This window comes from Sminthopsis crassicaudata, chromosome 6, assembly GCF_048593235.1.
Source record: "Sminthopsis crassicaudata isolate SCR6 chromosome 6, ASM4859323v1, whole genome shotgun sequence".
NCBI lineage: Eukaryota > Metazoa > Chordata > Mammalia > Dasyuromorphia > Dasyuridae > Sminthopsis > Sminthopsis crassicaudata.
The window spans coordinates 210757269-210771602 of NC_133622.1; the positions used below are offsets into that span (position 1 = coordinate 210757269).

The following is a 14334-nucleotide window of genomic DNA, read 5'->3' on the forward strand; positions in this document are numbered from 1 at the left end:
GTATTTTTCTTTCAATCTTTACTGTACATTATATATTCTAGATATCATCCCAGGACAGTTATCTCCCAATCAGGGAAATGAGAGAATTTAAATATTCCCACCAAGATGATGTTCTTAGCACAAACCATCCATTAAATGTTGCAGATTTCCTTTAATTTTTCTTTCTTTACTTCCCTGAGACACATACCAGTCCCAAGGGGAAAAAATGCCTCAAGATAGTCCTTAGACAGCTGGTTTCAGAGCCAAAGGAATTTGGAATTATCTGGTAATAAGCAGTAACTCAGCAGAGAAAGATTTCAGTGTGGGGTTTCTCTTTTGTTTACTTGTTACAAGATTAGAGCAAGACCTGCTCTTAAATTGTGTATTGTATGACTCCCTCAGCCTTTGTTCCTGGACCCAGATGGCCAGTGCTGGGTTCTCTGTTCAAGATTTATGGAGTTAACATCTGGAGGGTGTGGAAATGATTTTTTTCCTTTGACATATTCAAATCTAGTTATTGCTCAGAGACCCTTCTCCTCTGTTTGAAGAATAGCCTGTTCCTCCTTTGCTAATGTTTAATTTCTTCTTGTTCATCTTGGAAGCATCTCATCAGAAAGCTTTTAGAATTAAAGCATGGCAAATGAAATAAATGCAAACCTAAACAAATGTGAACCAAAGCAAAGTAAAGATTTTTAAAGAATGATTTCCCCCGGGACTTCCCATTGTTCCAAAACCAGGGTATGTCTTGCAATATCTGATTTCAGAAGAATTACCCAGCATCCAGGAAAAAGGTTAGTTGACTGGTAATATAGTCACTTTTTTTCTGAAATTACTCATCCTGAAATTTGGCACCTTCAGATACTCAGTGAATTTTTTAAAACACAGGATATCAAATAGGAATACAAATCTTTTATGTCAAAGGATGGAAAAGTATAAGCACAGAAGAGTGAGAATTGGTGAAGAACAAGATATGGATTGGGAAATTTTCCTTTTTACAAAGGGAAACCTAAAAGGAAGAGGACAACATAGGGGGGAAATATAGGAAGGAAGAAGAAAACCTAGACAGACACTTTCCCCCAAATATGGGGTGTTTATTTCTTGCAGCACATGAAGAGTACGGCTTCCTTAGTCATTCTGGGGGAGGGGAGAATGGTAATAATTGTGACATGGTAGCTTGAAGATAATTATTGATGAGGGAATTAATTGCTTTCGAGATTATCTGTAACACCGACCTAGCTTCCCCCTAATATTAAATGATCAGTATTAACTTGGGGTAGATTAGGTCTGGATACGGAACAGATGACTGGGGGTATGAGCTTGTGCGCGTGTGTGTGTGCGTGTGTGTGTGTGTGTGTGTGCGCGTGTGTGTGTGTGTGTGTGTGTGTGTGTGTGTGTGTGTGTATTACAGGATCATATCTAGGAGGAACCTTTAGAGCCACTTGTGCAATGCAGAAAGTGCTACACCTGGAGTCAGGAAGACCTGGGTTGAAAAGTGACCTCAAACACTTACTAACAATGTGACCCTGGGCAAATCACTTAAATGTGTTTGCCTCAGTTTTCTCATCTGTAAAATGAGTTGGAGAAAAAAATGGCCAACCATATCAGTAGATGTGCCAAGAAAACCCCAAATGGTGTCTCAGAGTAAAGGCCACAATTGAAACAACAACAATATTTTCTAGAGGCAATGTGACATAATAGATAGTTAACTGTCCTTGGAATTAGATTTAAATCCATGGATTTAAATTCTTCATCAAATCAGCTGAACAAATCACTTAAACTCTCTGGACTTGAATTCCTCATCTATCACATGAGGGTGTTAGACTATGTAGACTCTGAGGTCCCTCTAGCTCCAAATCTGGGATTCTAGAATGCAGTCCCCTAATTTAGCAAATGAAGGAAACTGAGGCACGGGACTGTTAAGTGATCTCTCCAAGATCATACTAACAGCATGTGCCAGGGTATGATTTCAGTTAAGATCCCCTGATTCCAAATTCAAGATCCTTTCCATTCTTCACATTGCTCCAAAGGCTGGCATAGTAATATTTTTTTGAAATGATACAAATATTAACTATCTCTTTTTTCTGGATGGATCATTATGGTGGTTATTTCCCCCCTTTGTTTGTTAGAGACAGCATGACATAGTGGATAGAGACTTGGCTTTGGACCTAGGAAGACAATAAGTTTGTTTCTATCTCTAACTGCATCACCTGTGTGGCTCTGGGAAAAATCCCAACATCTGAGCCCTAGGCAACTCTAACACTACGGCATGGAAGCCAGTCCCAGCATGCATTGGCAGAGGGAGTTTCCTATATTTGTGACATCAGAGGTCCAGTCCCAACCTCTATCTCTTTATTTTTGTATCTCTTGTAATATCTAATGCAGAGCAGGCATCTATCCTGTAAATATTGCCAAATGAATGGGTGATGGTTTTATTTGTATCCAGAATCCTGAGGATCGGATGTTGGAAAAATGAAGGAGCAATACTCCCCAGCTGCTGACCACCTCGCTCAGAATGCCTTGCTCCCCCATTTAGATGATTACCTGAGAGCTGATTAGAACCTTATTTCCACAGTTTGTCCCCACAGATGTACCAAGGTTCTTTGTCAAAGGGGGTTGGTGGCAGAAGTTCAGGGTTTACAAAAGTAGATAAATAATCCTAACTCCCCCACCATAATTACATGAAGATTGTCAGTTTCCTCATGCTCTGTAAGCAAGCCAATGCATCTCATTTGCATAATATTTTTCTAATTGTATGTAAAAAAAAGTTAACATTTGGTTTTTAAATTTTGAGTTTGAAATTTTCTCCATCCCCCTTCCCTGAGACAGTAAGCAATTTGATAAAGGATGCATTCACATATATGGAAAGAAAGAAGGGGGGAAGGAGGAGAGACAGAGACAGACAGACACACACAGAGATAAAGACACAGAGAGAGACACAGAGAGAGACAGAGACAGAGAGAAGAGAAGAGAAGAAAGAGAGAGAGAAGAGAGAAAGAGAAAGAGAGAGAGACAGAGAGAGACAGAGAGAGAAGAGAGAGAGAGAAAGAGAGAGAGAAGAGAAAGAGAGAGAAAGGGAAAGAGAGAGAGAGGGAGAGATAGAAGAGAGGGAGAGAGAGAAGAGAGAGAGACAAGAGAAGAGAGAGAAGAAGAGAGAGAGAGGGGAGAGAGAAGAAGAGAGAGAGAGAGAAAGAGAGAGAGAGAGAAGAGAGAGAGAGAATACATTCTTAAGTTTTATTTTTCTCTGCAATTGATTGCAGAAATTTGCTTGTATGAATAGGAACTTAAGATCCAGATCACTGATTCAAAAACTTAGAACTATAAGGGACCTCAGAATCATCTTCTTCAACTCCTTCATTTTACAAATGTGGAACCTGATGCCCAAAGAGACAAAATACTTTGTCTAAGAAAGAGTTTTTTTCCAACTTTTTCCACTTGTAACTCCTTTTCTCCCAAGAAATTTTTTCATCACTCCAGGGCTATAGACATATACAATTGATATAAAAATCAAACATTTACAGATAATAAATCATTATTTTGCCACACCTCCACATTCAATTATATGACCCCTCATGGGGTCACAACTCATGGTTTAAAGAAGCTTTGTTCTAGGGTCACAACTGAGCTAGGAGGTAGAAACAGGATTTGAACCCAGATTCCATGTCTCCAAATGCAACCACCCCTTTTCATTACTGCCCCATGTTTCTTCAGATTCAGAATTCAGATTCATAAAGACCAACTTCACTAGGATGGCTTGTGGTACCTCACTGGTGTGGCTTGTGGGGGAAATAGTACTCAGCACATTCTTCATAGCTGTGCATGCTGGGAGAGCTTATCTTCAGATGGCTGGCTATGGGGACAAGTGATATGGAGAAGGTACTTCACAAGTGCTTCAGCCTAGCGACTCCATAAGTATAAAGGGAAAATTGAATCACTGTAAATTAAGCTCAAATCATATAGCAGGAAAAGTTAAAGGATGACCTGTGAACTAGAGTAGTATTTCTAATAGTCACAAAAATGACCCATCTGCATTGAGCTTCATATATTTCAAGATACTTGTCTGATTTAAATATCATAAGAGCCCTGGAAGGCATCCCCATTTTACAGATGAGAAAACGGAGCAGTGTGGGCACCTGAACAGTTGATCTAATTCCTTCCTTTTCTGTCCTAATATGAGCTCAAGATTGCCATCACTATTAATGAAAGCATAATGAAAGCCCTTGCCAAAAGACCCTCAATAACGGAGTCAGGACTAGAATCTGGGGTTACTGGCACACAGATCAGAGTTCTTTCCAGGATTCCTGAAAGCGTTTTTGGGTGAAAGCAGCACTATGACCTGCTGTCAAGGAGACCTGAGTCTGAATCCAACTTCAGGTACTTATTTACTCTAACTTTAGACAAGTCTCTTAACCTTAGTTTCCTCATCTGTAAAATGGATGCTATAATAGTAGCACACACTTCCCAGGGTTGTCGTGAAGATGAAATGAGACAATATTTATAAGGCCCTTATAATATTTATAAAGTAATTATAAATAGCATTATATAAATGTGAACTATTATTCTGTGAAAATTATTCTGTGATCAGCTGGGCCCTAAAGGCAAAACTAAGGCCTTCAGGTGGGAGTTTTAGAGGTAGTGTAGTCTAATGAAAAGAACATCAGGTTTATCCTTGGGAAATTGGATGTTAAATGCCAGTGCTTATACCTGTGAGACACTGGGTGAGTAATTTCTCCTTTTGGGGTGTCATTTTCTCAGATGTAAAAGAAAGGGTCAGAAAGGATGATTTATAGGAAATAACTCATGGCCAGAGAAAGTGTCCTAACAAATCTATGGACACAGAAGTGGAATGAACTCCACCTGAGATGAATTCTGTGACGTTAAAGATCTTCAGTGATGTAGTGGGGAAAGTACTGTATGTGGAGACCTGGATTCAAATCGTCCCTCTGACACTATATGTTTATGGGCATGTCTCTCAAAGTTTCTTCATCTGTTAAAAATGGAAAGAATTGTGTTTGGACTACAGCTCTACTGTAAGGAATGAATGACATAATGTATGTACCGAGCATTATAGAAATTTAATATCAATATATGCAAGATATATTATGTAACAGGTACTTTATAGACATGATTATTGTTGTCAGAGATGTGATAAAAGAAAATGGAGTTCATTCACCTTCAAAATTATTTGCAAAAAACAAAGCACAACCAGGGACAGGTGGTCCAGTAGATCAAGTGCTAGAACTGGAATCAGACTCATTTTCATGAGTTCATATCTGGCCTCAGACACTATTTGAGTGTGGACAAGTCACTTTCCCCTTGTTGCCTTAGTTTTCTCGTCCCTAAAATGAGCTGGAGGAGGAAATGGTGAACTCTCCAGTGTCGTTGCCAATAAAACCTCAATTGGAGTCGGGAAGATTAGGATATGATGAAACAACTAAACAACCAATTAACACAATTAACAAATTAATACAATTAGATGATATGCAAGGATGTCAAATTCATCCTGATGAAGACACTTGAAGTCAATCATCCAGAGGTGAAAACTTGGAAAGAGGGATACTCTTTCTATGGAAGTTTCCATTAGATCAAATGAGAACTGGGTTAGGGGGCTCACCTTGCATCATGCTTGAAATGGGGAAATCCTGTAACTCTGTTCTCTTTGCTGTTCTTCTTTCCTTGCTTTTGCTATAAGGGGGATTTCCTATTTTTCTCCCTACCAGACTAGCCTCCAGTGCATTCTAAGTGGCTTCTTCAGGGCATACTAGGGGAATAACAATAATAAGTAAACATCAATTGCGCTACATTACGATATTCAAGACTCTATGATGCTGTAGATCCCAAAATGTATAAGGTTCAGTCCCTGGTGAAATAGATGGAGCAGCAGGACACAGATACAGCGACAAATAATTAATAGAACAAGGTAATTTCTCCAAAGTGCCAATGAGCCATGCAGACTGTGAATGCACAGAGATTTAGGAGAGGGAGAATAGCCATGGGCACAGCTGAGCCTCAATTGACTCTCACAGGATCACAGGAAGTGAATACTTCTAGCATTCAGGGCTAGCATATTACCTAGGGGATGAATGCATCCTGCAGCATTTTCAAGGTCATATGGGCACTGTAATCTTAGGTTGTCAATTTTTAAGGTAAAAGTTTCTTTTTCAAGAAATCTTCCTCCAAGCCCCATGGCCCTTTTGGAAATATTTTAAAGCCTTGAGTTGGGGGCATAGTGTGGCCATCCCAGAAATGATCCAATGTAGCTCAGTGATGGGGGGGGGGAAATACTAGAGTCCTCAACCCTTAACCCTATTGCTGAAAGCTGAGATTTAAGTAGTCCCTGTAACTGTTTTAAGATATCATGGTGAAACATAAGAGCACTGTGCTGTGAGGCCTGAGTTGGAATCCTCAGTTTGAACATTGACTAACTATGAAACTGAGAGGGAAGTGATTTCCCTAAGTCTCAGTTCATTCATCTGTGAAATGGGTCTAATAACATGTGTGTGTATGTGTGTGTGTGTGTGTGTGTGTGTGTGTGTGTGTGTGTGTGTGTGTGTGTGAGAGAGAGAGAGAGAGAGAGAGAGAGAGAGAGAGAGAGAGAGAAGGAAAGAGGGAGAGAGAGAGAGAGAAGGAAAGAGGGAGAGAGAGAAAAGGAAAGAGGGAGAGTGAGAGAGAGAAGGAAAGAGAGAGAGGGAGGAGGGAGAGAGAGAAAGATGGAGGGAGGGAGAGAGAAAGAGAGGGAGGGAGGGAGGGAAAGAGGGAGAGAGAGAGACAGAGACAGAGAGAGAGAAGGAAAGAGGGAGAGGGAGGAGGGAGAGAGAGAGAGAGAGAGAGAGAGAGAGAGAGAGAGAGAGAGAGAGAGAGAGAGAGAGAGAGAGATATTAGTTGCTAAAGGAAAGCACCTTGTAGAATTTAAAGTATCCTATATATATACTATTCTCAGAATCAATCTGGAATCTGGAGTCAGAGAATCTGGCCCTGCAGCTTACTATCTCATGAAGATCTTATAGTCTCTTCATTGCAGAAGTGGGAACTACACGGTGGAATATTATTGCATATTGTGCTGGAAGAGATCAATATGTTATTTGGTTTTGCTGATTTTTTTTCCTATCTTTAATTTTTGTTTCTAAGGGGATGGCTCATTGAGGAGAAAAAAGAATCTATTCAATTATGGATGGTATAAAAAATTCAGTGAAAAATAATAAGTTAACAGCATATAAATGAAGCTTCAGTTTGAACTCTCCACCCATCTGCTTTGATCATTCCCCTCTGCCTTTTAACATTTGGAGGAAGTATTATTTTAGCATTCATTCCTTTCAGCTCCTGTCTCTCTGGCTTGTTCAGGGAAAGCTAGCAGCCCCTCAGCTCCACGAGGAAGGCTGCAGCACTGTGCTGTATCTAGAAATGTAGCTGCCAGTCAAGTGATAGAGAATCCAGAGAACAAAAGGAAACTGGCTGAGTATGTTTGAATACACAGAGATACTGGGGGCATATGGAGTTAGAGCATGGCAGCACGGAGAGGCAAATGGTTTGATTACTGAATGCCTTGCACGTCTTTGGTGAATTGCTTGGGCTCTTTTATCTTTTTTTTTTTAATTTCTGGATCTTTTTGGCTACCTTCCCTTTCTTTTTCTCCTTTATACCTTCCCCTTATTTTCCTCCTCTTAATCTCTCTAGGTATCATCATTCTTGAATCCAAAGAAGGCAGGGAATTTGAGTAAAGAATTCAAAATATAATATCAAAACTTTCTTTTTATAGTGTCCAGGAAATAGTTATTTATCTCTTTTTTCCTTCCTTTTGTTGCTTCAAAATAGTAATGCTTTCACAAATGGCACTTCCAAGCTGGGGTCTGGGGAGGAACTAACCTGGCTACTTTTTTCCTTCAGACTGACACTGAGAAGCATTCGCAAGTGGAGCGGAATTCTCTTTGGTCTGGTGATGATATCAAGAAATCGGACGGGGGTTCTGACAGCGGTATAAAGATGGAGCCGGGGTCCAAGTGGCGGCGGAATCCCTCCGATGTGTCCGATGAATCCGACAAGAGCACCTCAGGGCGAAAAAACACGGTTATTTCCCAGACAGGATCATGGCGGCGGGGCATGTCAGCCCAGGTCGGCATCACCATGCCAAGGACCAAGACTTCTGCCCCAACAGGCACATTGAAGACCCCAGGGACAGGTGAGGAAAAGGAGGAAACTGTCTTGTAACAACTTTTTTTAGGTCCTCGTGGATTTGCATTTCTTTGTTTGGAGAGTATTTTGCAGTATATCATCCAATAGTCTTTTTTTGTTTTTTTTTTTTTTGTGTGAGGCAATTTGAGCTAAGTGACTTACCCAGGGTCACACAGCTGGGAAGCATTAAGTGTCTGAGTCTAGATTTGAACTCAGTTCCTCCTGATTGTGAGACCAGTGATCTATCTAGCTGCCTCCTATTCTATAATCTTTCAAAAATATATCTTGAATGAATGAGTTTGTGTGTGTGTGTGTGTATTTGCTCATGCACATAACACATTCTTCACCTCAACCTATTTGGAATAACTTGTTTTGGCCTATTAAATGGTTAATAAATTTAATTGTTAAATTAGTTAAACTGTGTACCTAGAAAAGCCTATCCCAATGTCCCGAGTTCATTATAGCTGTGAGATTTTTATTGTGAATGCTTTGGGAAATGGTCAATAAAACAAGGCCAGTTTGTTGAAAGAAGTACGCCCTGTAGAAATGTCTGAGCAACATTTTAGCTGGCGATGACTTGGATTTAAATCCAGACTCTGCCACTTAATTACTGCATGATTTTGGGCAAATTACTTAACTTTTCTGGGTTACAGTATCCTCATCTGTAAAATGGGAGGAGTGATGAAATGACTTCAAAGCTTCTCTCCAGCTCTAGGATCCTAATGAGGAGAAAAGTTGGGTTTCCAGATTTCAAATTAAATGCTTGGGTGACTTTTCTTTACCAGAGGTGTTTTAAATGTTTATGAAAAACAGATATTTGCTAATAGATATGACACAACAGCAACAGACAAGATTACTTCCTTTGAAAGCTGTTTCTTTTGAATTGCACATGTTTAACCTATGTCGGATTTCTTGCTGCCTTGGGGAGGGGGACGGGGAGGAAAAGACGGAGAAAAATTTGGAATCCAAGGTGAATGTTCAAAACACTTTTTGCATGTGTTTGGAGAAATAAATTACTATTAAGTATGCTGTTTCTTTTGTCTCACAAGGGGAATTATCTTCCCATGGAAATATCATCTCTTCACAAGAAATTATTTTGTATATTGATTGTATTTCTTTGTCTTGACTTTGAATTCTTACCTATTGATTTCTCTCTTAGGAAAAACAGATGATGCAAAGGTATCAGAGAAAGGAAGGCTTTCCCCTAAAACTACACAGGTGAAACGCTCTCCATCAGATGCAGGTCGCAGCAGTGGCGATGAATCCAAAAAGCCTCTTCCTAATAGCGCCAGGACGGCTACCGCCAACACCAACGCCTTTGGGTTTAAGAAACAGAGTGGTTCCACCATTGGGTTGACCATGATTACAGCTAGTGGAGCCACCATCACAAGTAGATCAGCCACCCTGGGCAAGATTCCCAAGTCCTCTGGGCTGGTGGGGAGGTCCACCAGTCGAAAGACAAGCATGGATGGGGCCCAGAACCAGGATGATGGCTACCTAGCTCTAAGCACGAGGACAAATCTGCAGTATAGGAGTCTGCCTCGTCCCAGTAAATCCAGTAGCCGGAACGGGGCTGGTAATAGGTCCAGCACCAGTAGCATAGATTCCAATGTGAGCAGCAAATCAGCAGGTCTGCCTGTGCCCAAACTGAGGGAGCCTTCCAAGGCAGCTTTGGGGAGCTCTCTGCCAGGACTCATCAATCAGACAGATAAAGAAAAGGGAATCTCCTCTGACAATGAGAGTGTAGCTTCCTGTAACTCGGTTAAAGTGAACCCAGCATCCCAGCCAGCATCCAGTGTGGCTCCAGCTACCCATCCCCAAGGAGCCAAGTACCCAGATGTAGCATCTCCCACACTACGAAGGTAGGTTGTGTATTGGCTCTCAGTTTAAATAATGCTAACTGGGAATGGAAATGATTGTCTTGGGCAGTATGCATTGCATCTTGTTAGTAAAAGGCCAGCTGTTTTCATCTACCTCTGTTTCTCATTTTTAAACAGGATAAACCCTTGGGACATTTTTATTGTAAACAAAGAAAACAGTTCGCCTTAGACTATTTTAGTGCCTGGACTGCTGATTTTAAAAAACAGATATTTTCAAATAGGCAGAAGAGGAGAGGAGACTTTCCATCCTTAAATACCTCATTGTGCATACCTCAGGATTGGTTGTTCGGTTAAGAAAAATCTTCCTTCCTTTGATGATTCATAGCAGAGTTTTCTTGGGCCCCATAAAATGGTCACATTAAAAAGCGGTATTGTATGTGATGGAAGTTGTGGCTCACTCAAAATTCTAATCAAGATATCAATCCAGTTGAGTCAATCCCTCTCCACTTTCTCTGCCTTGTACTGTGTTGTTTTTTAAAAAGATGAGGAGAAAAGGCAAATGTATTGTTTGATTATAAGGGATTCTGGGAAAGGAAAATTATTTCCTTTATGTCTTCCAAAGCCAATTTGCATCCCCATTCGCCACATTGAGCAAAATTTCTCTAGGGAGAGAGATGGCATGATTCCCTTATTTCTGTCTGGTCTTTATAAGATGTTTCCCTTCTAGCGCTTTGAAGCAGCACTGGGTTTTCTTCTTATTCCTTCATGCCATCCATCATCATGTGACTATAGTAAGGGGAGATAGGCAGAAGGGTGTTCCGGGGAGGTGAGACCCTACCATAGCAAATAAGGATTAAAATTTAGTTTTGATGAATAGGAACATTTGAAAGGGCTTCCTAAATACCAATTTCCATGAAAGGTATAATGAAGCAATTCAACACTTACTCTTACTTGCCTAGACTTGATTATTAAAACTTCAAGAACTATTTTTTTGAGCAGGGGAGTTAAAGTTTGTACCCTTTGTTGTTCCAACATACTGCCTGGTAAATGAAACATTTTATTGCTTCGCACTTAAAATATTATATGCAATATTCACTTTGTGTTGAAATTTCTTTTAGTAACTACAAAGGCATTTTCCTAGACCTATAGGCTCCTATAATCACAGACTTAAAAAATGCATGTGGCTTCTTAGATACTACACTGAGCACCTTTCAACTAACTCTTGGCAAATTTAATATTTGATATTGTTATTTTCCTTTCTCATAATTAATTAGGCCCTTCCTTCTCTGGTTGTCAAAAGATCCTGTGTACTGAAAGCATGTCTCATCAGATACCAGTTATCTCATAGCTAAGAAGACAGTAAAGTACAATTTTATGATAAATGAAATTAGTGGGATTGCATTGGCTTTAGAGATCAAACTCACCTTAAAATCCTGTAGCTGATTTCAGGGAGAAACAATGATCTGACATTCTTAGAGCTTGATCATTGCTTTCCCTGGAAGATTTTTAACTGCTTAGCTCCTACAACTTTAGGTTTGATTCCTCCCCCCAAACACACACACACACACACACACACACACACACACACACACACACACACACACACAATTCTATGGGTGGAATGTATTTCTTGCATTTGTATATATGCTTTCCTTTCTGGTCAAAGGTAATGAATACTGTTGACCTGTTATGAAGAGACCATGTTTTTTTTTTTTTTTTTCCTCCCATTCCATCCACCATCCCCCAGGCCTGATAGTACATCATGTGATCATTGGATAAGGTTGGGCAAGTGATCTGTAGGAGAATGAGGCAAAATGCTACCTTTGTGACTTAGTAAGGGCTTTTGTCTATTTAATGCTCCCATATTTGTTGTTTTGAGGCTCAGACTCTCCAGTGTTAATTAATGTCAGATGAGCATCAGGTGTCATAAACGAAAATATTTCCATTATCCATTTGTCCCTGAAAGAGGCTTCCAGGTACAGGGGCCTGCAGTTCCGGGTACTGGGCGTGAAGACTGAGGAAAACAAACTTCATCCAACAACCTAGAAAACCAAAATGAGCATGATAAAATTTTTCAGTTCATCTAATTAATTTTTGTTGGTTTTATTCCTCCGACTAGATCATAAACTCCCATGAGGGCAACAGTAAAATCTTCTGCATCTTTATCTCCCTAACATCTACAAAATGCTCTACTGCATTTTCATTGAATTATTGAAAAAGAAATAGAATGGGGCCCACTAATGAAGAATATTGAATCAAGCACTATCTTTCTCACATCCCTGTTCTCCACCTCCTTTAGCTTAGAGGTAGAATTAAATGATTTTCATAGGACTTGAAGGATAAATCTGGTAAATATCCCTAAATGCAAAGTTATCCTTTTTGGTAAGCTAGAAGGCATCGCCCATTTTGCAGATTCTTGCTCTCTCTTTTTCCCCACCGCTCTCTTTGAAAGCTCCTTGCCTTTGGCACTGAGCACTCAACCCCCACAATGCTTTATCTCTTCACAGACTCTTTGGTGGAAAGCCTGCTAAACAAGTGTCCATCACCACAGCTGACAGTATGAAAAATTCAGTGGTCATCTCTAATCCTCATGCTACTATGACCCAGCAAGGCAACTTAGAGTCCCCCTCTGGCAGTGGCATTCTGAGCAGCGGGGGCAGCAGCCCACTGTACAGTAAGAATGCCGACACGAACCAGTCTCCGTTAGCCTCTAGCCCCAGCTCAGCCCACTCTGCTCCTTCTAATAGTCTCACCTGGGGCACCAATGCTAGCAGCTCTTCGGCAGTGAGCAAGGACGGCCTTGGATACCAGTCCATTAGCAGCCTTCACACCAGCTGTGAATCCATTGACATCTCCCTCAGCAGCGGAGGGGGACTGAGTCACAATTCTTCCACTGGCTTGATCTCTTCCAAGGATGACTCCCTCACTCCCTTTATAAGAACCAACAGTGTTAAGACCACACTGTCAGAAAGGTTAGTGTTTCCATTCTGTTCGATTTATCATCATAAGTTATTTAGAGTAACAGCACCCTAAAAAAATCAGGAAGGTTGTAGCAAGAGTCCCCAGAAGTGAGTTAGCCCTTAAAAGAAAAATTTGGATCTCTTTTCTTTTCTGATCTAGTGATACTTTTATAGATTACGAATAATGCTCGAACTCAAACTGATTTCATACCAGTTTGATATGACGCTAATAGAAAATATGCTTTCTGCTTCCTATTCGACTTTGGCCATCCTCAGTGCTCACAGCTGCTGGAAGATTTTGGTTTAATTCCTTCCCTTTGAAATGGTATTCACCCTTTGAAATTCTTCTAAGTCATTTTGTTCTTCCCCCCATTCCCCCTCCTCGGATCAACTTTTTTTTTCCCTTCCCTCCCTCTCGTAATTCTGCCTCAAAGTAGTTTGTGTATTAAAGAGAACAGTTGTTCTCCTTAATAGGCTTCTGGGAAACTTTAGGTAGTTCCCCAGGGTAGCTGGGTTGTTACAGTAGCAAGCAGATGGCAGAGGCCCTACCAGAAGCGGGAGGGCTGTCGACACTAAGAATCTGAAACTTAGAAATCCAGAGCTTCAGTCGGACATTGTGTTTCATTTTGTTGTCGAGCCATGTTGCATTTCTCCAAGTGGGAGGAAAAAACTAACAGTAGCTTTTGGAAAACTAAAATGTTCTGATTACTGTGTTTAACAACTTCCCTTTCTTCAGCATTCTTGACGCTAATGTTCCTTCTCTTGTTTTCTGTCTGATTGGACTTATTCTTCTAGCCCTCTCTCTTCCCCTGCTGCTAGCCCTAAGTTCTGCAGAAATACTTTACCCAGGAAACAGGACAGGTAAATGATGCTCCTTTCAGGCAGGTGACTACCAGGGACTCCAGGTTTTTCCATTCACTTATCTGAAGTCAGATGTCTGTTGAGGAGAGGCTTCTGGGTGGAGGCCCCCTCACTCGTGTTTGTGAACTTGGTATAGTTTGTGCTACTCAGACATGCCAGTGAGGGTCTCTGCCCCTTTGCTTTTTGGGAACCGCAGGGAATGTGGCAGACTTTGAGTTCAAGAACCCTGCTCTTCTTGAACAGCCCAGGAGAAACTCTCACTTGCATTTCAGCCTTCCTGTGGCATGCTGTCTCTCCCTATTCCCAAACCCAGCCCACTCCACCTACAGCCCCCGGCAGACCTCTCCCCCTCCCAGGCCAACAGTTTCTCCTGATGCGAGGAAGTGGGTCATTCTCATTTGGCTTGTCCCGTCTTGGAGATAGCTTTGTTCCATGTGCCCATTTAACTTTTTTTAATGATTCTGAGAATAGGGAAAATGAAAATAAATAATCAGCTGAGTTTTGCATGTAGCTTCCCCGTGGTCCAGCTTCAATGGTAGACGATACTT

The 14334-nt window shown here is 40.9% G+C and overlaps 1 protein-coding gene across 2 annotated transcripts in view; it reads left to right on the forward strand.

The window, feature by feature from the left end:
- The window catches only part of NAV2 (neuron navigator 2), a 459603-nt gene that overhangs the window by 360142 nt on the left and 85127 nt on the right, over window positions 1-14334 (forward strand). For both annotated transcript variants that reach the window (XM_074273796.1, XM_074273797.1), the window contains 4 exons: window positions 7861-8152; window positions 9305-10007; window positions 12473-12937; window positions 13721-13786. In XM_074273796.1, coding sequence (XP_074129897.1) covers window positions 7861-8152; window positions 9305-10007; window positions 12473-12937; window positions 13721-13786 — 1526 coding nt within the window. The remainder of the gene's footprint in view (window positions 1-7860; window positions 8153-9304; window positions 10008-12472; window positions 12938-13720; window positions 13787-14334) is intronic.